General features: G+C 35.8%; 1 protein-coding gene across 18 annotated transcripts in view; it reads right to left on the minus strand.

Moving 5' to 3' along the window:
* GPHN (gephyrin) overlaps positions 1-24,610 on the minus strand; it is a 268,081-nt gene that overhangs the window by 112,532 nt on the left and 130,939 nt on the right. For 10 of the 18 annotated variants that reach the window (XM_059473605.1, XM_059473600.1, XM_059473593.1 and 7 more), the window contains 2 exons: positions 15,975-16,067; positions 6,408-6,446 (listed from right to left, as the gene is read on the minus strand). In XM_059473605.1, the coding sequence (XP_059329588.1) occupies positions 6,408-6,446; positions 15,975-16,067 (132 nt within the window). The remainder of the gene's footprint in view (positions 1-6,407; positions 6,447-15,974; positions 16,068-24,610) is intronic. The other 8 variants (XM_059473606.1, XM_059473604.1, XM_059473602.1 and 5 more) reach the window with 1 other exon arrangement.

Below are 24,610 nucleotides of genomic sequence, written 5' to 3' on the forward strand. Positions count from 1 at the left end.
GATATAAGATCATAATTCAGAATAACACAGAAATCGAATGCAGCCAAGGTTAACTGCCCAACACTTTGTATCTGATAAAACAAATTACATCTTAAAAGAAAAGATAAAAATTAAAATAAACAAAGACACAAAATATTTCTAGGGAAAATATTAGACTGTCTAAACAGTGTAAAAGCTATTGAGAAAATCCCACAGTTCTAGCTAGACTGGAAAAATCCGTCTTTGCTAACCTTAAAGTCAAAAGAAAATTCTACTCTCTCTTTCCTGTAAAGAATGATGGCGATTTAACAGCAGTTTCTCATTAAGATTCTGCAGGAAATTAGATCCCTAGGAGACAAACACATCTAAAATAATTTCATGCCCTTCTCTGTTCTTTTTCCAGGAATGCGCAATGCTGACCAGCAGAAATCAGTAAAATATGGATGAATTGTAAAAGAGTTTGAAAGACACCATAGCGTTAAGCCTTGCTGTTCATGGATTAATTCTGTATACCACTGGATGCCTAAGCATTATTTGGTCTCAAAGGAAGAACTAAGAGTAGTAGAAAGTAACAATAAACCAACAATTTTTCACTCTTAAAAAGGGAGGTGTAGGCCAAAAATTCAGCCAAAATTAAAGGTGCAACATGTAGGTTTCATTCAGCTTTGAAATCTACAAAATCTCCCACTTGAATGTGATGATGGTTAGTTCACTGCAATGATGTATGTGATTGCAACATTACACAAAACAAAGCTTATTTACTACTCACTCAGTCTATCTGCAGAAAGGTTGCAAGAAGAAAGCCTAATAAAGGTGTACAAATATTTATTGAAAGCAACCAATGAAGGAGAAAAAAATTTGAAAAGATTGATTACTGTTGCTATGACGTTCCATGAGAGCAGCAAAGGCTGAATCAAACGAAAGCTTTGGTGCAGTCTCAGATAAAATTTCCAAACAATTATATAGATCTGACTTCATGAAGTGAAAGAAGCTCCACCAAGTCATAGAATAGTCAGAGTTGGGAGGGGTCTTTTAAAGGCCATTTAAGTCCAATCTGCGCTGAAATAAGCAAGGGTATCTTCAACTAGATCAAGCTGTTCACAGCCCCATTGAACCTGATCTCTAAAGGTTTCCAGGGATGGGGGACCCATACTCCTCTGTGCAAGCTGTGCTAGTGCCTCATCACCTCCACAGTAAGGAATTTCTTCCTAATATCTAAATCCACCCTCCTTCAGTTTAAAATAATTTCTCCTTGTCCTATCACATCAGGCCCTGCTAAAAAGTTTGGTCCCATCTTTTATAGTCCCCCTTCATGTCCTGAAAGAATGCAATAGGGCCTCCCTGAAGCCTTCTCTTCTCCAGGCTGAATCTAAAACCTGTCTGAGCAGAAGAGCAACAAAATGTATGGGGGGAACAATCTGCAGCAGTCACTGATTCATTACTTTGCACATGCATCTGTAGGAATAAGGCCTAAAGCCAGGAGAGATGCTGTGAGATGTGTGGTGAAGGAACAGATGTGGGCATGATGGCCTGCTCCTAGGGGTGCAAAACCCTGCCTGTAAATACAAACAGCTGCCCCTCACCATTGATGAAAGCAGCAACAGGATATCTTCACTTCTCCCCAAAGAATCAACTTTGCATTTGAAATGCTCTTTCAGAAGCAAAGGATGAGAACATGATTCCATTTTGCAGACAAGTCAACAGGCTTGCTCCTCTCTTCCTTGCCAGAGCTGGGGTGCCTCTGCCTGCCTTGGACATTACATGTGAAGAGTTGTACACAGCACTATATGCTGACATTTTGTAGATCTAGTGCATCTATTATAGACAATCTAACAAGAATGTATAACATGCTGCTTTAATGAGCTACACTATCTGTGATTCTGTGCTCGTGGAAGCTCTTACTGAATGTGCCCAGACTTAAAGTGCCACATTGGCTGCAGTCAGAGAGTAAGCTGACTGCATCTCTTGATCTCTAGCAGGGAAACAAGGGATTAATCTGCTGACAAATTTTTATACTCTAAATGCAACATCACCTCCTCATTTTTCCAGCAAAAGCTGTTGGCCAACTAAGTTAAGAGGTAACACCAGAAAGACACAGGAACTTTGTATCAATTAATTGCAACTGCAAAAGCCTTTGTCGGTGATGACAAGTATGAAGGAAAACGCATGTATTTTCTTTAGCACAACATGTATCATTCAAAGCATTCTTGTCTAAAATTAACCGAATAAACTTTTCAATCTGAATCCAGAAGCAACATTATAAAATCTGAACTCCAAGTTGATACAAGTCACTGTCAGACACATTATTTTTAAGAGTGGAAAACATCAACTGAAAGTGAAGGCAGTGATTAAATGGATCAAGGGAGTGAAACACCTGGAAATCCCAAGGTAGAAAAATAATCATGTATCTCTCTTTCTTTTTGAGTGCAAAAGACCTGTGTTAGTTAGGAATTTGTTTTCTTCTCAGAAACAACTGAAGAAATTAGTTGCTTAGAGACTGCAATGTTGCTATCATCAGAAAAGATACCTTTAGAAAACAGAGAAGAATAAAGTGAACTGTAAAATAATAAATGACGATTAAAAATGCATTGAAGTAAAGAGAACACACAACAAACAGTCTCCCGATAAATAATTTGCAAGATTTAGATATTTTAGTTAAAGAAATGACTATGAGAACTGTAACAGGGTTTTTATCAGAGATAATAAGGAAGGAAAAGAGTCTGAAAAAAGATGAATAAAACAGAGATAAAATTGGGCTGATAACAGGAAATTTAGTTATTCTGGAAAGGAAAACTGTGAGCTTGAAGGACTCCTACTGCTCACAACTGTTTTAGAAGCTAATTTTTAGTAGAAAACCAGCACAGGATAGGCTAAAGAATACCTTCAGCCCCCCCACCCCACTGAAAATAAGAAGGACAAAAGACTAAAAAAACCTCCCCAAAACCCCTATTAAAAAAAAAAAAAAAGATAAAATAATGTTGTATATCAGTATTACAGGGATTTAACAGTGAATATGTTAGTCTCAGGGCTTTGTGTGCAAACTTTTCTTTAACCAAATGTTGACTCATTTATAAGACAAAACCGAAAATTTATTCTTTCAACTTACCACAGATTCTTTTAGAACTAATTTGAATATTTGTACCAGGCAGAAAACTGATTTAACTTGATATGTTACACTGAAGCTGCCTAAGACAGCACTGCATCAGTTCTGTCATAGTATAATTTTCAGCGAAGCAAATTCCATGCATTCAAGAAAAATCCTAGTGTTTATTTTCCTCCAGCTTCTGCTGCTTTTCTGCATTTAAAACTCATGTAACTCAAATATTATTTTAAAAAATCCCTGCATTTTTGAGGTAATATTAATTTTTAAAAACCCTATACTAAAAATAACTGAAATTACACACTAACAAATTACTTATGTTTCTTGGGATAAGAGGTGAATTCTAGCAGTATCCTGCAGCCCCACAGTGCTAGAGTGAATATTCCTCCTCCCTTGCAGCCCCTGCTATGCTTCTCAAACAACAGCCTAGGGAAGCATCAATGTAATACTGGGAGTTAAAGTTTGGAGAAAGAGATTTGCCATTGAGACCTGTTCTTGTCACCACACCCTTCAACAACATGAAGCTGGTGGGAAGTGAGAGACTGACAGCCTACCATCTTAAGGAGTTTATGAAGTTGTGCAAAAAATACGCTTGGAAAAGCAAGGGAGGGTTGGAAAGGCTGAGACAAGAGAGAAGAGAGCCTAGCAGACCGCAAAGGACTAAAATATAGGTGGACATTCACATCCTCCAGCTCCTTGGAGCAGAACACAAGTTAACTGGTTTCTAGGCATTAATGTGGAAACTGGGAGAAGGGTCCTACTAGCTCTTGCTCTGAGCATTCCCAACTGTCCTGGGAGCCATCCTCCACAGCAGCAAGCTGGTGCTGGGGGCATGGGAACAAGGTGCTCTCTCACAGTGTCTTTATCTGATTCCACAGCTGGCGCCACACTGCGGAAAGCTGCTACTGATTCAAGGGATGCTGCCCTGCCTCTCTGCTTATGATGCCTCAGGTTTTAGCTTTATAGTTTTTGGATTCTCTGCTGCTTTAGTGTGTAGTTCTGAGCTTCAGATTAAGGAATAGTAATCTCTTTTCACAGTGTAGGTATACAAAGCAATTCCTGCTCTACCTGGGGACCAAGGACACATGATCCAAATCTCAGGCCCAAGAGCATAAACAACAGTGGACTGAAGAGAGAAAAACAAGAAGAATGGGACTTCATAGGCTAAAGCTGCAATTGGACAATTAACTCTAATATGCAAATGGACCAGAACTTGTAAAAGTGAGAGACCTCATGACCGGTTGTCCATTTTGTGACCATTTTGGTTCATCTTTGGTGTAGCCCTGGCTGGGCTCTTGTGCTGCCCAAGGTGTATCCACTGAGGCCTTTTAATAAATCCCTACTTTATTCTTTAACTCCATCTAGCCTCTGGTCTAGGTCAGCCCTCACAAGGCATCACTTAGATATAATTTCACATATTTAAGGTACCTTTGAAGATAGCAAAAGCAGTAATAATATATCTGAAGAGATTAAAAGCTAAGGTTAAAAGAACATTACATACAATTTATTTAAATATAGTAAGAATTTACTATGAAATTATGACAGGGTTCATAATGACAAAATATTTTCTCCAAGTCCAAGTTGCTACTGGTTTCAAAACCACAAATGCAACAACACTTGTAATAATCTAAAAACTGTGGAAGAGTTATGAAAAGAGGTCAAATGAGTTGAATTAAAAGAAGAGCAGGAAATCCTGCTTCTTATTCTAAGATGTGACAATGATTTATTCCTTTACTATGGACCTTACAGATGTAGTCAAGTCCTTGGTCTTAATCTGAGTGACATAAGGTTTCTGTAAACAAGCAATTGACCATTCACCCAGTACAGAGAACGTAGGAAGCAGCAATTAGGACACATTTCAGTTTGGTAACACTGTACCGATCCAGTGGTTTATTTAGATTAGCTGCAGCCCTCTGTTTTAAATAAAGAGACCTGTAAAATTTATTTAGCTTCTTTGATCCACTGTGTTTAATGAACACAGCTCTACATTCAAACCTTAATGTTTCTGAGCCTGAGCAACAGATTGTGTTTCCCTCCAGTTATTACCTACCTTCCATGGATTCTGAGGTACCTTAGGTAGTATTAGGGTTATAGTACTTAATTACTATTGAATTTAATACTTAATACAGTACAACTTAGTCATATACCTCTCAAATAAAGTGATGGAAGCAAAGACTAAATACAATTCAGTTTAGTTTGGGTTTGGTTTCTTGTTTCATAAGATGGGAAAGGGTTTTTGAGTAGTTCTAGGAAAAAGCTGAATGCTGGTACTGAGATCAGTTTTTGGCTGGTGTGTTATCAGACCATGAAGGAGCCAGACAATAGTTTTTCCCCATTCCTTACAATTCTTCTTAACCTTTTCAGACTGGTGCATATTTAGAAATAAAATCTAGGCAGATGGATAGGACAATATGATAGAAATGCCAGGCATAAAGCAAGTGGACAGGACAGTAAAAGAGCAAGTATCAGTGAGTAAAGCAGACTCAAAGAGCAGCAAGGGGACACTATATCCAAGGACCAGGTGAAAAGGCATGAGGAAAATGCCAAACACTCAGCAAGTTGCTAAAGCAGTACCAAACATTCAGCAGGTGCCAAGCAGCAGAAGAGCAATTGCACAAAGTCAGCAGATGCACTCAGCAGGAAGGCAGTGCCAGGCACTTGGAGCAGGAGAGGGCAGCAGGAGGCCAATGCCCGTGTACAGTCCGACTGAAAGGACAGTGAGGAGGCGACACGTGCCAGTCAACAGATGGACAGGCCGTAGGTAGTCACTGTCAAGCAATTAGCTGCTCGAGAGGCAATGCCAGACAGGCAGGCAAAGGGCCAGGATTTCTGCAGGACAATGCCACGCAGCCAGCAGGTAGAGAGAATATAAGACAGCAGTGAATGCCAGGCAGTCCCCAGACAAGGCAGAAAAAGACCAAAGCCCACCAACAATCAGATGCAACTGTTGGCAAGAGCAAAACATAAGCCTGCCAAATGGCTGACAGGGCAGTAGGGTGGCAGTGCTTTTTCAGCAACTCAGGATACCATGAGTAAAACGGTCCCAAGAGTATAGGTGCTCACCCTTTGGTAATATCATTGATCAGAGTGAACCATGAAAATCCACAGGAGAATAGCACACAAATGGAAACAGCAAATGAGTCTGACCCTAGCACTTGGGGAGGCCATGGGACCTTCCTATAAAACAAAAAATGAGAATCCACAAGAAAATCAAACAAATGGGAAAAATGTGTCTAAAAACGGTTTCTGATGATGATTAAAAAAGCAAAAAAATACTAGCAAAGAATTAGTTTGGAAATGATTGGGTGGGATTGAAGATGTTGCTTACCCCTCTCTGGAGCCCACATAATGGGAATGTTGGGAATTTCTGCAGCAGAAAAACAGAAGAGAAAAGGGATTTCTGACTCCCAGTTCAAGGAAAGCATGTCAGTTTAGGACTGGGTAATCTCTTTGGGCAAAAAATAAGAATTCATCTGAATCTTTGCCCATCCCCAGATACATGCCTTTATGGAGGTTTTTGAAAAATTTAAGAAGCCCACATCACTTTCATCTCATGACCTCCCACCCCTGTTCCCCAAAACCACACTTACCTCTAGCACCTCTAGTATAAGAGGGGAAAGGGGTTGGTCTTGTGAGCTCATTCCCACATCCACTGCAAAATGGCTTGTGAAGTTGCACAGGAGTACCCATGAGCCACTGCTGGCCATTTGTGAGATAAACAGGAGGCATCATTAACTGTTGCTCATTATCAGTGCAGGTTGGCGCTTGAATTTGGCTTGGACACACCCACACTCTGTGTCTCTAATTAGTCTTATGAATCTTGTGGGCCAGCCCTCTTCTAAGTATCAAACTTATCAGCACCTATTTGTTACCTTGAATATCCTCTTGTCTTCAACTTAAGCATTTTGTTATTTAACATGGTTGATCTTTTAAACAAATGAAACTGTTTCAGAAATCTTAGCTGCTGCTTTATTTCAAATACATGCAATGAACTCTGAAATGTAAGAGCTGAGAAAATCCCAGCACTAATAAAGTTCAGTAATTTAACTCACCTGTCATTTAAATAAGGAGACTTTTTATTCAGTATTCTACCTAGAAACTAAAAGAATCAACCAAGAATCAAACTTCACTATTTCTGTCTATTTAGAAGTCCACATCTTGTGTGCATTTATCTGGTTGCACATTAACTTTTTATTGCCAGCACTGAAAACGTGCACTTCACTTTGACAAGGCAGTAATATGAAACCAGAAGTCAGCTCTTCCCTCTTCAAACTGTAGAGGACCTTAGATAATAGAAAGGAATCATGAGCTTTTTTGTGCCATTGCTGAATCAGGATTTGGAAAGGTTGCAGAGACAATCTGTATGAACTTGCCATGCACTCATATGCAACAAAGTTCTTAAAGAATACAGTAGTGATGGGCTAAGCTGATGGAACTTTATTTATACTGATCTCTGGGTATCAACCACTCATTCTTCTCCTAGCAGAGCAAGGCATAGGAATAACAGAGGTTAATAGAACTTCAAATTTAGAAATTTGGATCATAGAATAGGAATTTTTTCCATACCCAAACTTTTCCATATTGAAAACTACTATTTGGACTTAGAACAAAATGGCAAATAATTTAGGCAGAGAAGACCAACAGACTTCCATTATATGATTAGTAATGGCATAAACCAGCCAGGAACTGCAAATACTGCCTGAACCAGAGATACCAGAGTACAAGGCAAGGGCACACATTGGCAGTTTTATAAAATCCTGTGATTTTGTGGCCAGCAGGAACTACAATTAGCTGCATCACATCAAGAACAAAATTGCCATCACCTTCTCTCTGAGGGGAAATATTTCAAGCTTAATGAAAATGAACTATGACAAACTGATCTCAGTGTACCATAAGAAAATGCTTATTTGTGGAGGAAAATATGGACTTTAAAAATCCAGTGACAGTTTAAATGTCAACAATAAATAACAGTAGGTTATGCACCTCACTATTTAGGTATTCTGATGAAAGAGTAACTAAGAAAAGAATACATGCATGAAGGGATAAGAAACTAAAATATAGTGTAAATAAAAGTTAGAAAGTAATTATTTTCTTGTCCATAACTGATAAGACTTTCATGCCTAAGCGTGACAATAGTCATTTTGGTTTTCTATTTTGGTACTTATACTGAGTCAACATTTTGCTAAAGCTTCACTGCTCCATGTGGTAGCAATTAGCAAAAGCAGGAGAAGAACTAGTTATAATCCTAAGAATAACTCCTGAAGGCAGCTGCTTTCCAAGACTCTTCTAGTTCCTTTCCACTTAGTGGTTGGAAAAGCTCCTACACAGCAGGGAAGAAGTAAATGAGAAATTCTCTATTCTTTAATAAGTATTAGTTTTAATGATCAACTATTTTAATAATGAGTCATTTTGCTATTCTGTTGTGCTAATGTCAAAAGGACTAACTCACTCAATTTTTCATACATCTTAAATCCAAACTGGTATTTGCCATCTAGTTATTATGTCTTTAAGCTACCTCCACAGGGAAGTCTTCCTAACATGTCCACATCATTTTTTTGTTAATTTTCCCTGTATTTAGCTTTAACTAAACTCTTTGTAATAGACCATGACCAGAAAAAAAAAATCACACATTAGGACAAAAATTTCAGGCTTAACACTATTTTCAGGATTATTTTGCTTGAACTTGATGTTTAATTTTAATTGTTCCGTTTCCTATTATCTTCTCCAAAGCCATGCTTTAATGGAAACTATTTTTAAAAATGCCTAAGAGGAAAAAAAATTCCAAAAGTTCCAATTTGAAAATTTCATTACGCACAAGTCCTATGGCAGGCCTATTTTTCTTCCCCAGTTACAGAAAGGACTGCAAGATATATTCACTGTTGTGGCTACACTGCTAATAGTAGACAAGCCAGTTTATTTAAACTAATAGAGAAATGTCCACATGAGCTGTGGGCTCTACAGTGAAAATGCAGCTAAAAGGCATCAGTAAAATCAAGAGGAGGAAACCCCTTCTCTTTATGGTGTGCAAAAAGCACACCATAATAATATTGTTCATCTGGGGGTACTTTTGGAAGTACTGGGCTCGCTCATGCAGGAACCATGTGCCCACTCTCAGGACATGCCAGCCTTCTTCCAACTGCCATTCCTAAATTACCTTGGAAAAAAATCCTTTAGTTTCAAAATTTTAAAAAAAGTTGATATTTCCAGGCTCATTACTGTGGCTTTGTTTCTCATTTTATGAAACACTCAAGTTCCTTATTACTGTTTTACTAGTCTTTTCAGCAGAGCTCGCAAATATTTCCTACATGTTTGAAAGTCAAAAAAGACAGCGTCTGTTTGCTATTCAAAAGTACTAAGGACACCTTAAAAAAGGCAAATAAAAGCTGATCCTCAAATGAGCAAAAATAACCAAAGGCTTAATGGAATTCTATTAGCATTACCTTTATCATTTGATAGTCAGACAACTTTACACAGAAGGTTAACACATTAGTTAAGTAATTATAAAGATATTTGCCCCAGCATTTTCAGCCAATATTATCAGGGTTTCACATTTTAAAAAAAGAGACAAAAGCAGTTCATGAATTCCTTTTGAATTCAGGAAATCAAATAGTTTCATTACTAATTTCAGGATCCATTTGATTCAAACTATCTTCTCATCTAACATATACAGAACATAAGGCTGTAAGTGCAGGATGATTCATTTAACATCATCCATGATTTCTACAAGAAGTACAAGATAACTTGAGTTTTATAAGACATTTCTCCCACTAGCCAACTATTTTGATTTGACAGAATTAAAATGAAGAATACAGGTCTTTAGGAATTTGCTTGTGTGATTAATCTCTTAAACCAACAAACCCTAACTCAAACACAAAGCCTTTCATTATGAGGATTTTTTTAGATTTTCCTGGCTCAAGATTTCTATTATCAGCTATTTTTACAATTCTCTTTAGTAGGTAAAGAAAGCCTTTGGTACCTTACAAAGCCTTTAGTATTGTACACTATTTCCCAAAGAAAGTACAGGCAAAATCAAAGTTATTTATCAGTGTTCTTCATGATAAACTAAACAGACTGAGTAGTGCAACTTTCACAGAAAGCATCTCTCTTTTTACCTTCATATTTCTACTATCATATTTTTTTTACCTTTTTCTATATCCATGGTGGCAGTTGCAACTTTGTAAAAGGAATGTCAATAAAAATATGCAGCTTTGCATTTTAAACACATCAATCCCATATACAAACAAGTATTATTTTTTGATGGTCTTATTTTTTTGATGACCTCTGATAGCTGAGTAATGGAGCTGAAATGGAATCTGCCTTTCTTGCACCTCACATTTCTCACTAAAGGAGTCTGAGCAGGTGTTTCCATGCAGACACTGCAGTTGATGATAGCACAACCAAGTCCTTCAGTGATGAGGAAGAGAAGAGAAGAGAAGAGAAGAGAAGAGAAGAGAAGAGAAGAGAAGAGAAGAGAAGAGAAGAGAAGAGAAGAGAAGAGAAGAGAAGAGAAGAGAAGAGAAGAGAAGAGAAGAGAAGAGAAGAGAAGAGAAGAGAAGAGAAGAGAAGAGAAGAGAAGAGAAGAGAAGAGAAGAGAAGAGAAGAGAAGCACTCTTCAGCCCTTTGTAAGTCAGCTAAATCAGAGTGGAATTTCTCAAGACACAGGTACTTCTATAAACTGACAGTGTGCTGTGTGGTGCAAACAATTTGTATACTGCTGCTTCTCAAAGAAACTGGTAATAGATGTTTAGTGAAAACTGTTCTGCAACTAAACATATAAATTTTGCTATAATCACATGCCTTCCAAGAAAGATTAAAAATCTAAACATATAATTTTAAATTGAAGCATTATGGCACATAAATACATTTGAATTTTATAACACCAAATACAGCATATCAAATAATAAATTTTATTGAAAAATAAAAGCAGACGAGATAAAGACCTAACCATATAAGCTAGGAACTGCCTGGAGGACTGAGTAAAAGCGGATGGCACTTTACAGAGTTGCTGATAAACCTCCAAAAGAGGTTTATTCCAATTCCAAAGAGAATTTGGAAGGGTCTGTCAGAGAGAAATCTGCTCCATTTAAGTACCTTTGTTTGATAAGATGCACGTAGCAAGGTTTTGTAATGCCAACCCTCCAGAAGCAAGCTGGGCTGGAAACAATTTCCAAAGAACTATGAAGGCCTCAAAAGGTCAGATGTCATCCACACACAGCACATGTTGTTATACAATAGCTCACCACAGAAATCAAACTTAACTCAGAGCAAGACCTCTATTAAGAGATATGAAAAGCTGCAGTTTTAAAAAAGACTACAGAAATATTTTCTTAAAATAGCTTTTAAATTGGAGGGTACCTGGAATACTGAAGGGTGAAAACCTGAAACATTAGCCTGGGTTATTAGAGGCTGTACAATTTCATATTATTCCCACCACAAAATTACTTATGTCCCATGTGAGATGAAGGCTTCATTCCTCCACACTATGGAGCCATCCTGAAGTGACAGTTTGTAAAATAGAAATTATTTTCTTTTGGTCCAGTGCCAGTAATAAAATATTGCTGAGGAAGAACAGAAGTAGTCCTATATCCACAATAAACAACACTAGAAATCCTGCTGCTCTGGAAAAGCAGTATTTGAACCAGGGAGAACAAAAAGCTCCTATATATTATTTCTAGTTTAAGTTGCTGCCTATTGAATGGAAAATGTTATTTGAAAAGTTTAAGTCTCAGTGGATTTCGGTTACTTAGATGGAATGTGTTGCTGTCAGAGTATGGATACAACATGACTATCCCATTGTGTCATAAGCATCTCATTTCATTAACAAAGTTAAAGTGGAAGTGAACAAACAGAAAAGAACCACATAAAACCTGAAAATAATAGAGATCAAGAGGGTTTCCAACATTACTTGAGACAGAGGAATGGAAGAATATAGATATTAAAATAGTCTGCAGAAGTGAAATGTAATTTGAAGAAAAAATCCATAGGAGATACCTTAGAGAATGGGGAAGAATCAAATGATAGAGAATTTGCATTTGGCAATAGTTATAAAAATGCTGGTGCAATTTTGAACTGAATATAAAAAGACATACTACAGAAGGATTGAGACTTTCTTCTATCCAAACATGGCTTCTGTGTGGTATGTTTGGAGTATTTGTTCATCCTGAGCATGATTTTTCAGAAACATTGACAAACAGAAGGGAGTTCCAGACAACAATGATTTCTTTTCATGAGTTCTTACAGAATAAGTATGCATATATTTTCAGACTAAATGAAAACAAGTATGTGTCTAAATACATTTTAAACCAGTCCATAAATATTGAAGAATATAAACAACAAGAACTGAAAGAAGATTCACAAATTTTCCAGAGCACTCAAAATGACTGTAAGGAAACATCTGTCTAGTGTTACATGCTGGGAAACAGCTCTTCTGTGTTTTTTATAAAGTATTATCTTAAAATCTTAGGGCTCAAAATTACCTGCAGTGTGGATGAACTGCTTGTGAATACACACTGTGACACAGTTCAAGAACGTCCATCATCAGCTGAGGACAATACATTTATTTCCACTGCTATTATCTAGGTACATAAAATCTCATAGATGGGCAAACAAGACTTGCACAGGATCATACTAGAGACAAAGGATAAGAAAACAGCTAGAAGACTGTTGGCAGACAGACAAGTGAATTTTTTGAATGTACAGTTTTGCAAAAGAATAAATGTAAAAATATAGAAGACAGAAAACTGAGCAGAGCCCCCATACACATAAGATTTTTTCTTTCCCTTTGTACTGAGCAACAGCAACAGAGAAAATACATTAGTATTGCAGAAGGGTACCTTAGTGATTGATAAAAATGCTGCAAAATTACTTAATTTTTTTCACAAAAGTTAATGTATACTGTTATCAACATTCTGTAATAACTACCACTGAAGTATTTTAGTTCCAAGAAATAAATGTATGCATAAGGAAATACAAAATGAAAGTTCCCTAAATAAACTTGGGCCATACTTGGATCTCTGTCCAGTACAAACACTTTTAAAATCAACAAGCAGACTGTATGAGCAAACTCCAGCAGAGATTTAAGGACTATTCCCATAAATTAGATGCGAAATTACCTTGTAAAAAAAAGTGTATCTCCAAAATTAGGCTTACACTTCAGCTTTAGTACAAATGCAAACTACCACCAACTGCCATAACAGTTAAGAATTCCAGGATTCACTAGTAATGCCTATAACACACTAACTTTCAAATTCAGCCATCCATTGAGTGAATTTGGTTTTTTAAATGTCCGCAAATACTTCATCACTTCTACTTGTGCAGCCAAGAAAGTGAAGGATATTCACACTGCTTAAGCAAACTGACCTTTGCCCCCCAAAATGTGAATCGTAGGAACCACTTCAAAAGCTCCTCTCCACACACCAACTAGACTGAGGCTATAAATTTATAGATCAGAGACAGGCAAGGAAAATCACATATGCTGAATATTCCTAAATTTTCTAGTCCATTACAAGAAAAATCGTTACTACACATGACTGAAACAACCTGGAATGGTTCTGATACAGTGTTCAAAAGGCAAAGTGAGTGGGGAAACTACCAATTTTTTGGGATGCTTAATTACATATTTCTGAGATAGCAAGAAGCCATTTTAGCTACATTATGCTAGGCACTTAGTTTCATTTTTATCAATAATTACAAAAGTCAATTAACATTAAGTCTTTGGGTTGCATTATTATTGGGAACTACCTTTATTGTGTATCTACAATTATATATCTGTAGAAAAGAAACAGAGAAACCTGCTTTCTAATCCAAAGTACAGGGGAATTAAGGAGAAGTAGGACTGAAACATACCAGTGGAAGTATGATTCAACAGACTACTTTATCTGTCATAAGGAAAAATAGTAAAACATTTTCCAGTATAAAATTCAATTCTTAAAAGTTTTAAATTAACATCTTAAAGGTGACATCTCTATAGCATAATACCATGACCACATCCTTTCATTGTCAGCTCAGTGATGAGAGCTTGCAGGACAAACACCATACACACAAAGTTTGAAAACCAATTTCTACATAAATGCAAGTCTTCCTAAAGGCTTGTTATTAAACATTTCACGTTGACATAATGAATTTTCCATTTTTGGTTTTTTCATTGACCCAAAAGACATAAAAAATGGGGACAAAACTTAGGCTTCTTAGTATGTTTTTGATATGACACATACTGGCAAACTAATTTTCTTCCCTTAAAATATTTTTTTTGACTGAATGATGTAATAAATCCTATCATAGGAACAATGTTTGTCATCACAATTTTTTAATAACCTGGGATTCTATATCTCCACTGAGATTAGAATTAATCCAATTTAACTAAGTGAAAAACAACACAGATTTTCTTCAGTACAAGTTATTAATGATTTTTATATCAATGTGATTTTATTATACAGAGACAGTAACAACTCAGATAACTATCAGAATGGCTTACTCAACAAAACTGATGAAAAAACATCCCTACCTGTGTTAATTAGTATGAGTAACAGCAATGCAGAGTAAAGATTATACTGGGTGTTTGTGCATAGAGTTCTCATTTGTTTATTTTTTGTGCCATATGCTGCTTGAGAATCTGTAGCTAATTTTCTGCACTGGCTACAATGCTTCATCTGGCACTGCTGCCCAGGCTTGACCCCGCACAAAGGAAAACTGAAGCAGAAATTCATCCCTCCTTCTACCCAGTCCTGGTTACACAACCTTCAAAAGCATTATGTTAGTTTGCAAGAAAGAGACAAATTTAACCAACTCACTTTTCACTTGTGGTGCCTTTAGCAAAGGGAATAATCTGCAAACCAATTTTCACTATGTGCCACACTGTGTTCATCTTAACATTGTTCCCATTTCCTGATACACAGACTGCCCCCCCAGGGTTTAGTTACTCTAGTTACTCAAGGTTTCTATTTCCATTAGAAGTAATGAACAGGAGCATTTTGTTTACATGTTTCTCTAGTTACACAAATGTTATACAATAAATTAAAAAATGTTTATGAATTCCTAATGGAAAAAAAATTGAACTGCAGGCATGTGACAAAACACACTTGTAAGTAAAAAGCATTGTAGATATGCTATAAAGAACTCAAATCAACCGGAGAGTCTAAGAAATCAAAAACATACATGAGTACTTAAAAGAAATCTAGGTATGTTTAATTGTGCAAATAAACACAACTCACTCAATCTTAGTTCTGCCCTTTAGCGAACAAAATTACACCAAATGAAAGATGTGATTTTCAAAGTTCATGTTAATCTAATTTGGAACCATAAATAACAAAATACTACAAGAACAATCACACAGTCATTTCACATGACAACTCATGGCCATAAGGTCAGGTTAGGTTAAGCTTCTCATTTTTCTCCCCTTACTTTAGCTTAATGTAAGTGTAACGTAGGCAACTTTCCTGAGCAACATTTACTGGTGCATTACCTCCACCTCTGTGTCTGTTTAGATTTTTCTGACAAGCAGATCCATCTCTCTTATGCCACTCTTCCTTGCACAAGACACAACAAAAGCCACACAAAATTTTGCTTAGCAGTGTTGTACTGCAGTGCTAAGGAAAATGACACCACAAAGCCATTAGAATTTTGTTTTGTGAGGGGACTGGAAAACCATTAAACTGTACCACATTTTAGTTTGAAAATTGTTTTGGGTCCAGAACCCAAGGTCAGAGTAATTCTCTTGTGCTATATTTTCTATTACTTTTTTCTGATTCCAAGTTGTGTAGCACTTGACCCATCCACAGATACTGCAAAGAAAAGTTACAGAGAAAATTTAAAAAAAAAAACCAAAAACCCTCCCCTCCTCCAGACTCATGCATTTTTGCACCAAAGGGCAGATTTTTCTATTCCAGGACTATCTCACCTCTGGAGTGACATCTCGCGGTGCAAACCCTGTTCCTCCTGTTGTTAAAATCAAATTAAGTTCCTTTTCATCACACCAATCTATCAGCGTCTCCTGAAAGAGAACATGAATCCTGTCAGATGCAGCAAGAAATGGTTTTATCAGATAATACCTGAAGACTTGAAATGTCTTAAAACAGAGACACACACAATATGGGGAATTATAAACCACTCATGGCTTTTTATACAAAGATTTTAAACCAATATTTATAATCAAGATAAGACAGAATAATGCAAGTATCTACAAAATATTATTTTGCATATAGAAACTGAAATTCAGTTCTCTATCTCTTGACCTGAATTGGAAAACAAGTATTTACAGTTATTAATTTCTACCACTGTTTATTTTGATATATAAATATAATATTCTTTGATACACATTAATAGAGTATGTAAATTTAATTTAGATTACATAATTGATTCTTGTAACAGTAACTTTGGTTTGCATGCTGCACTTTTTCATAGCCTGAAAAAACCAAGAACCACGAATCTGTAAGCCTAACTACCCAAAGATTCAATAATGCACTTGATGCAGCAGGTGATGGTCTATAATCATCTTTCCTACATTCCCCTAATAACTCAACAGGAGTGTGCATACCCATTCCAAAGCTGGACTGAGAAATCTGTCATTCAAATGCAATGACTTACAGTTCTGGAAAACTCATGACACTAGAGAAGTGTTTAATTTGATTTAATATATTCATTCCAAAAAATGACTTTTTAAACTAGTTTTCAAACTGTGACAAAAATTTGACATAAGCAGAAGACTTATTTAATGTTAATGTGATTATCTCACTTATCCCTCATACTCGACTGTGGGCCAGCACAGCAGGAGCATGTCTGCCTGGAGTGCAAAATTCACTGTGTTACCTTAAGTACACTCATTACACAGTAAAGTATCATCTGCAGAGATCATATCAATTATTGAGAGAGTTATCCATATTCTAGCCAAGAAACAACATTATTTGAAAATGCTAAGGACAAATTTAAGTTTTGGGAGCATTATATTGGGAAGGAAGGAATAGTTTTGGAGATTGTTGGCTTAAAGCTTATTATTTATCACAAAATTAGCTCTGGGAAATATAGTGGTTTAAAAAGCTTAAAATAAAATGTCTGGAACAATTGAAAAAGTACAACCAATTTTGGTAATCCTCACCTGTATTTTTGCAGGCCTAGTACTGCTATGTAATTCTCATGTAACAGAAGGATCATATACAGACACTTAAAAATTACAGCTAGAATAAACCTATGTCTGACTGCAAGCCCCACCACATCAATACATCCAAGGATTACTAGAAGTGGCAAAACCAAAGGTTCTGTCTTTATTTCTCCTTCCTTTACTCATTACTTCCACTTCCGCTTTTGTATTCTCTCTTTATTAAAATCACATTCATCTTTTCACTCTACACCTTTGGAGAATAACTCTCTAATTCACTGGGTTGTAAGTGAACATATCAGAAGCTTGTTATATGAACATTTCAAATAAGCTTGGGAAAGGAACAAGGATAATGCCTCAAAGTTGTACATAAATAAATGAACTAGTAACTATAGCTCTTGTGTTACATTTTGAAAAAAAATGTGAATTATGGCAGTAAAAGAATTTTAGGTCTTAAAATTCTTTGCTTCAATAACACAGTTACACATTAGGAAATTTCTTTCAAATAGGTGGCATCTCTATCATCTAGAAACATATTTGTCTTGACTTAAATAGGTACACATTTCAGAGAACAGTTTGGAGAAGCTCAGTTTTTGGCAAAGTTAGACCTTAATATTGTATTTATTTTAAAAACTGATATGGTCAGGGAAACATCTTCCTATAGAAAACAGGATGGATAGATTTTCAGCATTTGGTTTGGTTTTTTTAAAAGCATAATTTAGCTTTGGATAAAATAAAACCTGCTAAATTTATTTTAACAAGCAAATAGATCCTTCCTCTGTTCTCATTTTGCTACAGTTCAGTAATACTTCCATTAACGAAGGGAGAAAAACTCATGTGATATCCTACAAAAAACTAAAGAAATTAGCATCCTAACTCTTCAATTAAACTGAGCAATAATTAAGTGCCTATTCCTGCTACTGCATCAGTGTACCTAGGCAGACTCCTCGATAGAATTCTCAATCAAGTTCTAGTTACAGTAAAGATACTTTCAAGCTTTCAAGTAGAAGACCTTTAACTACAAGGCAGTGAGTTTGGGTTTCATTGTGCTTTAGAAGTGCAAATTCATCACTTAGATATTTTAAAACCATGGAAAAATACCCAAGGCTTATATTCAGCTTATTTATTTTCTCACTAACCCAAAAAACTGTGTCCCCATGAAATATTCTCATCTCTGTAAAAGTATCTAAAAAAGGAAGCCCCACGCTCATCAATTATGAACAAATTGTGGACTCAGAACAGGTAGATTCTGTACTGGCTTTGCAGGGAAATGAATTTTCTCTGTCTTCAAATGAAGATTTCTCTAGGCAAGTGACCTGATATTTGGCTTTACTGATGCCATGCATGCAAAATTATTATATAACATTTCAACCAAAGAAAATTTAATTTAATATTTTTATGCATATTTCTCCTCTTCTATTGTTTCACTTATGATAAGCTTTTGAGAGAAAATGGCTAGGTCAACAGATTATGTAAAGCACTATTATTTCATTCAAGCCATTGGAATGATGCTGATGGATACAAAATACAGTAGCTGACTCTGAAAACAGTCCAGTAAAATTACCACCAAGTTTTAAAAAGCCAGAACAAAGCTACAGAACTCTAGGGGGGAAAAAACCCCAATCAATAAATAGCTTAATACTTTTAAAAATTAGTATTCTAAATTAGGCTTTATCAGTTATTTTCCAGGGTCAAGATGTAACAGAAATGAAGTCATTACAGACAGTTCCTCCACAAATATTTTTATTTCAAAAGGACGCAGCCATTTCAGATTTCACTGAAGTCCTAAAATAATTATATTAATTATGTCTTTCTGATGCACAGAAGTAAAATGTCAGGCCAGCTGTCTCCTTAAGCTTTAGATTAGATCTAGTTCCCTGTCCTCTTTACCTAATTTCTCATATTTTCTCTCTCAAATACATTTAAATTTCCCTCATTCAAATGAGTAAGAAATCCTTAGGTATAACAAACAACCTCTTTCCATCTCTTGCTCCAAAGAGCTCTTGCTTCTATCAGCTCCCTCTCTCCCACAACCTGGAACTACTCATTGGACTTTCTATGCACTGCCCAGTATTGAAACTACTTCAATTATAACACTACTCAACAAAAACTTTGTTTATGGTGCTTGAATTTTCTCATGACCAGTGTTAATTTTACCAGTGCAGAGAAACCTTGCGTCATGTTTTCTCTTAGTCTTTCACATGTGAATTTATTGATTTAAAGACTAATAAAGATCATTACCTCAGGGAAAAAAAGCCTACAGGTACAGCTCAGTGCAGAGACCCTTTGTATTTGGCAGGAACATGCTTGCAAATTCATAAAGGCACCACCACATCAGGATACACTAAGCCCAAAAGCTGTACAGATGCATTTTGGTGGCACCACACTTAAACTAGTGCTACCTGACATTTCAGTCAGGGAACTGCTTGACCACTCACTGACATATTTCCTTCTGCAGAGCTAACTTAAGCATCTCCCAGTCCAAGACACAAACCTGCCATTAGTCTAAGCTGCAATGAGCAAGCCACAAAATTTTGGTAATTTCCTTTTGTATTTCAAACTAGTTGCAGGGCTCTGATTCTTCCCTATACCACACCCTGCCTTGATCTACAGTGTTCAAGGGAGAGAAAATACATTATGCTTTAATTTGGTAGGGTTGTCCAGCAACGCTTCATGATTATCATTAGGTATTGTTGTATTTCTAGTAACTCCTCTTCATTAATAATTTCTGTGGGATAATGTCTCATCATGATGCACAAGAAACCTGATCACAAGATACACAATTACAATAGACGGGGAAGTGGGCTATTTCATACCTCCATCCTTTAATCTCTGCATAAGTGAACTGGAAAAACAAATAGGGATTCCTTTCTGGAACGAGAGGAACAATGCCCTAATCTTTAAAGATAACTAAGGTTTGTGGATTACTTATCTTAGCCAGAAATTTAAACTTGAGACAGGCTGCAAGTCTCCTCCAGTCCTCCTAGCACTGCTGTCTGGTGGTTTTTCACACAGACATTGGGACTACGAGCCTTTACGGGAGCAGAAGCACTACAAAGCACATGAAAATGGTCATTGTGCATCAGGTTAAATGCCTACATAGAAAAGATGAAGTCCTGATGATTTTTCCTTTTTTTGATGCTACAGTCTATGGCACGCCATGCCTTTTTTTTATTGTCCTATTTTTGCCATCACTGCCCTGAAAGTGTGGTAACACTCCCACATGTTTATGCTTCCAAAATTACTAGAATATCTTCCTTCAAGTTACTATTCTGGTGCTTACCATTTAGATAAGAATGTATGTGTTTTTTGATCAATACATAATTTACTTCATAATACAAGGTTTGTAAAAATAATTCTCAATCTGCATACGTATTTTCATATATCATAGCCACTAGAACATGACATGTACACTGTTATAATTTAAAACATCCAGAAAGAACAGGGAAATACTAAAAACAGTATAAACAGGGCAGGATTTCATAATGAATCCAATGAATCCGTACAGAATTCTTTCATTCTATATTCAGTATTGAAACTAGTTAAACAATTCTTAATTCCGTAGTTAACAAAGATGTTTGGCATTTTGGCCCATGCTAGATTTTTCCAGCACAGTGCAATTGTGAAGTTATTTCACCTTATATGCATCACTAATCATACAGTAAGTAAAATATATAAAAATTTTAACTGCTGAACAAATATAATTGTTAAATATGGATCTTAACTATGGAAAAAATATACATTTATTTACATTGGACTTTGAAACATAGGTAAGTCAGTATAAACTGGTTTACAGACATGCATACTATCCAGAAGTATTCCCAAAACAACTTCATGTGACTTAAAAGATCATTGTGGCTTCCAGGACAAACTACTGAGAGTCTTCAGAGATGGAGAAGCTGTGTTCTCCAGAGTAGATCTCAAAATTACAAGCTTTGTAAAATTATGTAAATTCTGCATTTGCAAGCAAATCCTGTTTACTTTTGGAAAATATATTTTTAAATGCAAGGAGAAACATAGGACAGTATGTTTTTAAATGAATAGTGATAGTTTTCCTTAGCAAAATAAGTTAAATTAAAAAATATTCATATATGAAAAGCCATAATAAATATCAATCTATTTTTCTTCCACACTTTTTGGGCTCAAGCTTGAAGAGCGTACAAGATAAATTTCATGTATGATGATTTAACATCATCACAATGAAGAAACTATAATGAATGACAATATGACAAGACAGATCAAAGAAGAGAAATTCAGCATAGACACAGATTTTCTAGGAAAACTGGATGTAGTTTCAAGCACTGAGTTCCAGGAATATAAGAATTAGCTCATTAAGATCTCATTACAATCTTTACTTAGTCATGTAGCTTGGACTACCCCAGAGCCCAGCTCACTAAAGTTAAGCCTGATTCTATGACAGGAAAGAGCATACATGAGTCAGAAATTCATGTCACAGCACACAAAGCAGGAGAAAAGAAGAATGAAAAGTTGAAGTAATCCATTTGTACCTCATTGTATTATTCAGGAATTTGAATCTTCTCTATTCCGTGGATCATGGCTTGTACATTATTTGAAAATATAGACTGGGGACTATGCAAGAACACGAATACCCATAAAGAAAGGCAACGAAGTAAAGAGTGGAGTACAACATTAAGTTTGAAAAGCAGGGAAGGTCTTCAAAATGTTAGCATATTCTTGGAATTAATTTCATATATTTTTGCCCTACTTCTTGTGAGGGTTTTATTTCTTATGCTAACAATCCTTTACTTATTTTTCAAAAGGTTCCATGAATTGTAGAGGCCTGAAGATACTCATGTGTGGAGCAACAACTTTCCAATAAATCAATTTCAAAATTATTTAAGAATTTCATAAAATTAAACTTTAAAGCAACATGAAAACATGTGTGTTGTTTTCTATTACCTCCATTCCTTTTATCCTTTCCTCACCAGCAGAAGGCAAAAAGTAAGAGAAATGTTAGGAATATGTTCAGTGTAATCACTGTAGTCAAGAGACTTGAATGAAATGCAATTATGTATCTTACTGTGTCTAAATACAGCTTTTCAAATTTTGAGATTTTACAGAACACAGCAAGTCATCTTCCAAAGCTCCTACAGGTGAATTTCCAGTTTTCAGCATCACAGTTATGTTGCAGTTGTTTTTTTAAATACTAAGCTAACATATTAAAAGACATCATAAAAATGTAACTATTTTATTGAAATGCAAAACTAAAGGAGGAATGGAATAAAAATGTACTCTATAAATGGCTTACTTTTAAAATGGAAATTTAATTACAGGCATTTTCCATTTAAAGTAAATTGCAGCTATCAAGTATTTCAAGGTTCAACATACCAATGCAGCCTGTAACATAGACTTTTTAAAAAAGTACTTCATGTCTTCTAAAGCCTACTATTCAAAGTAATTAGCCCTAAAACAGAGGGGAAAAACAAGTAGGTTCTGAAGTGCAGTTATCAACAGAGTTCATCTATGCAAACAAGTAAGGGAAGTCTAGCAGAGAGATGTGCAAACACTGAAGTGTCTGGTCAAACCATCATGACTGGAAGAGCCAACACTTTTAAGAGCTGAGACTGGCAAAAGAATTTCTCATTAATTTGATGGAGAGAGGTAAAGACAGTTGAGGCCATGTACAAGGTCGATCTCCTCTCAGAAAAACAAAGGAAAGATTCTTATTTCAAGCTACCTACCTTGACATACTAGTCTTAGTATGTCTATACTAAGTATAGCCATACTATAATTAAGAAAAATAGTGAGTTGTTGTATGTTTTAATAAATTGCATTAAAAACCACAAGTAAATTTAGGTCAGAACAAACCATGCACCCGCATGCACACAAAGGCACAAAGACCCTTTTCCTTCTGTACAAAAATCTGCTCCCATCTAATGTTGGTGCCACTGGATCCTCCTAGAGCCAGGCTAAGGTAACCCACAGGAAAGGACTGGGCACTTGGCATAACAGCTTTCTACAGATGCTTGGAGGAAGAGATGGAACTTAGAATTAGATACTTTCCAAACGTGTCTGTGTCTACCAAGACCTTTACTGTTGACTCTGCATTTGGCAGATATACACATAAGTGTAGGCCTATGTGCGCATGTGCTCATTTTTATCTAATGAAAATGTATTAGCAAAAGCACCAAAGCTCAATGTGTCTCATTTCTGCCATGTATAAAAGGCATCTCTCTAAAATACAATATTTTCTCACTAAAATAAATATTACAGAGTTATAAAAATTCTGGTTTTCTTAAGAATTGAAAACAATTAAAAACTTAAGACATAATGCCTCCTTGCCATTATCACTTTTCCTAGTGAGAATATTGAGAATTGTTTTTTTTTGATTATACAAGTATAAAACCAAATAAATGAATCTAATACTATTTACTAACTACAAATAGACAAAAACTTTCTCCATTTTTAAAATTTTCTTAAATTAAAACAGCACTTCAAAGACCTGTTATTACAAGAATACATGCATGGTTTTGGAGCCATAAAATTCAGATTATTGGGCACAACAAGATGGCTTTTCCCACATTTTCTTCCCCTTTGCATACATATAGTGTTCATCTAAGGTTGTTTAGAAAACTATTCTTTGGGTTTTCTTCTCAGAATGTGCAAAGGCAGCTTGATATTACAGACAAATCAGTTACTTTGTAAAACTAGAGCTCTTCATAGTATTTTATGTATGTGTACCAATATCTACAGCACATGTATCTCGTGTCCCACAGACCAGAAGCTTCAGCAAAGTTTGCAGGTTGTAACTAAGCCCAGATAAATTACACCTCAATCTTATGGAAAAGGCAAAGTGATAGAAAACCAACTGTAAATTTCTTTGAGTTGCCAAACTAACATTAATTGCTACAACCTTAAGGAACTGGTAAAAACACATCCACCATATTTGCAAAGGTGACAGGTCTCAGAGAAGTCCCAGTCCAAATGCCTCAGAATCATATTTCTGTAAAAGCCCTCAACTCACTTGAAAATAATAATTTGCAGAATTTGCATGTGCATATTTGCATGCAGGGACAAGTACATCTCCAGTTTAAGCTAGGTTATACCCCATGTCCGCTTGTTTAATTGGCAGGAAATGCAGTGAATTAGAAAATTACTACAAGGCTTCTATGATTAAAAAGAAAAAAACACATGAGGTCAGCTGTGGAAAAAATGTTTAAACTCAAATGTTGGCTTTCCTGCAACTAAGAAATTTTAAAGATCAATACATTAGTATAAATAAAACTGATTCTTAGAGATTTCAGTTCCATTTCTAGCCTCATTTTCTAATAGTAAATACAATCTTACATGTTACTTCACACACTTAGCTACAATTGTGAACGACATTATTTTATTTTTTAAATTATGTTACAACTTAGATGATCTCAAGTTTTCATGTAGCTCTCAATAGAAATGACAAATTGAATGGAATGAAGATATTT

Source organism: Ammospiza nelsoni, chromosome 6 (genome assembly GCF_027579445.1).
Source record: "Ammospiza nelsoni isolate bAmmNel1 chromosome 6, bAmmNel1.pri, whole genome shotgun sequence".
Taxonomy (NCBI): Eukaryota; Metazoa; Chordata; class Aves; order Passeriformes; family Passerellidae; genus Ammospiza; species Ammospiza nelsoni.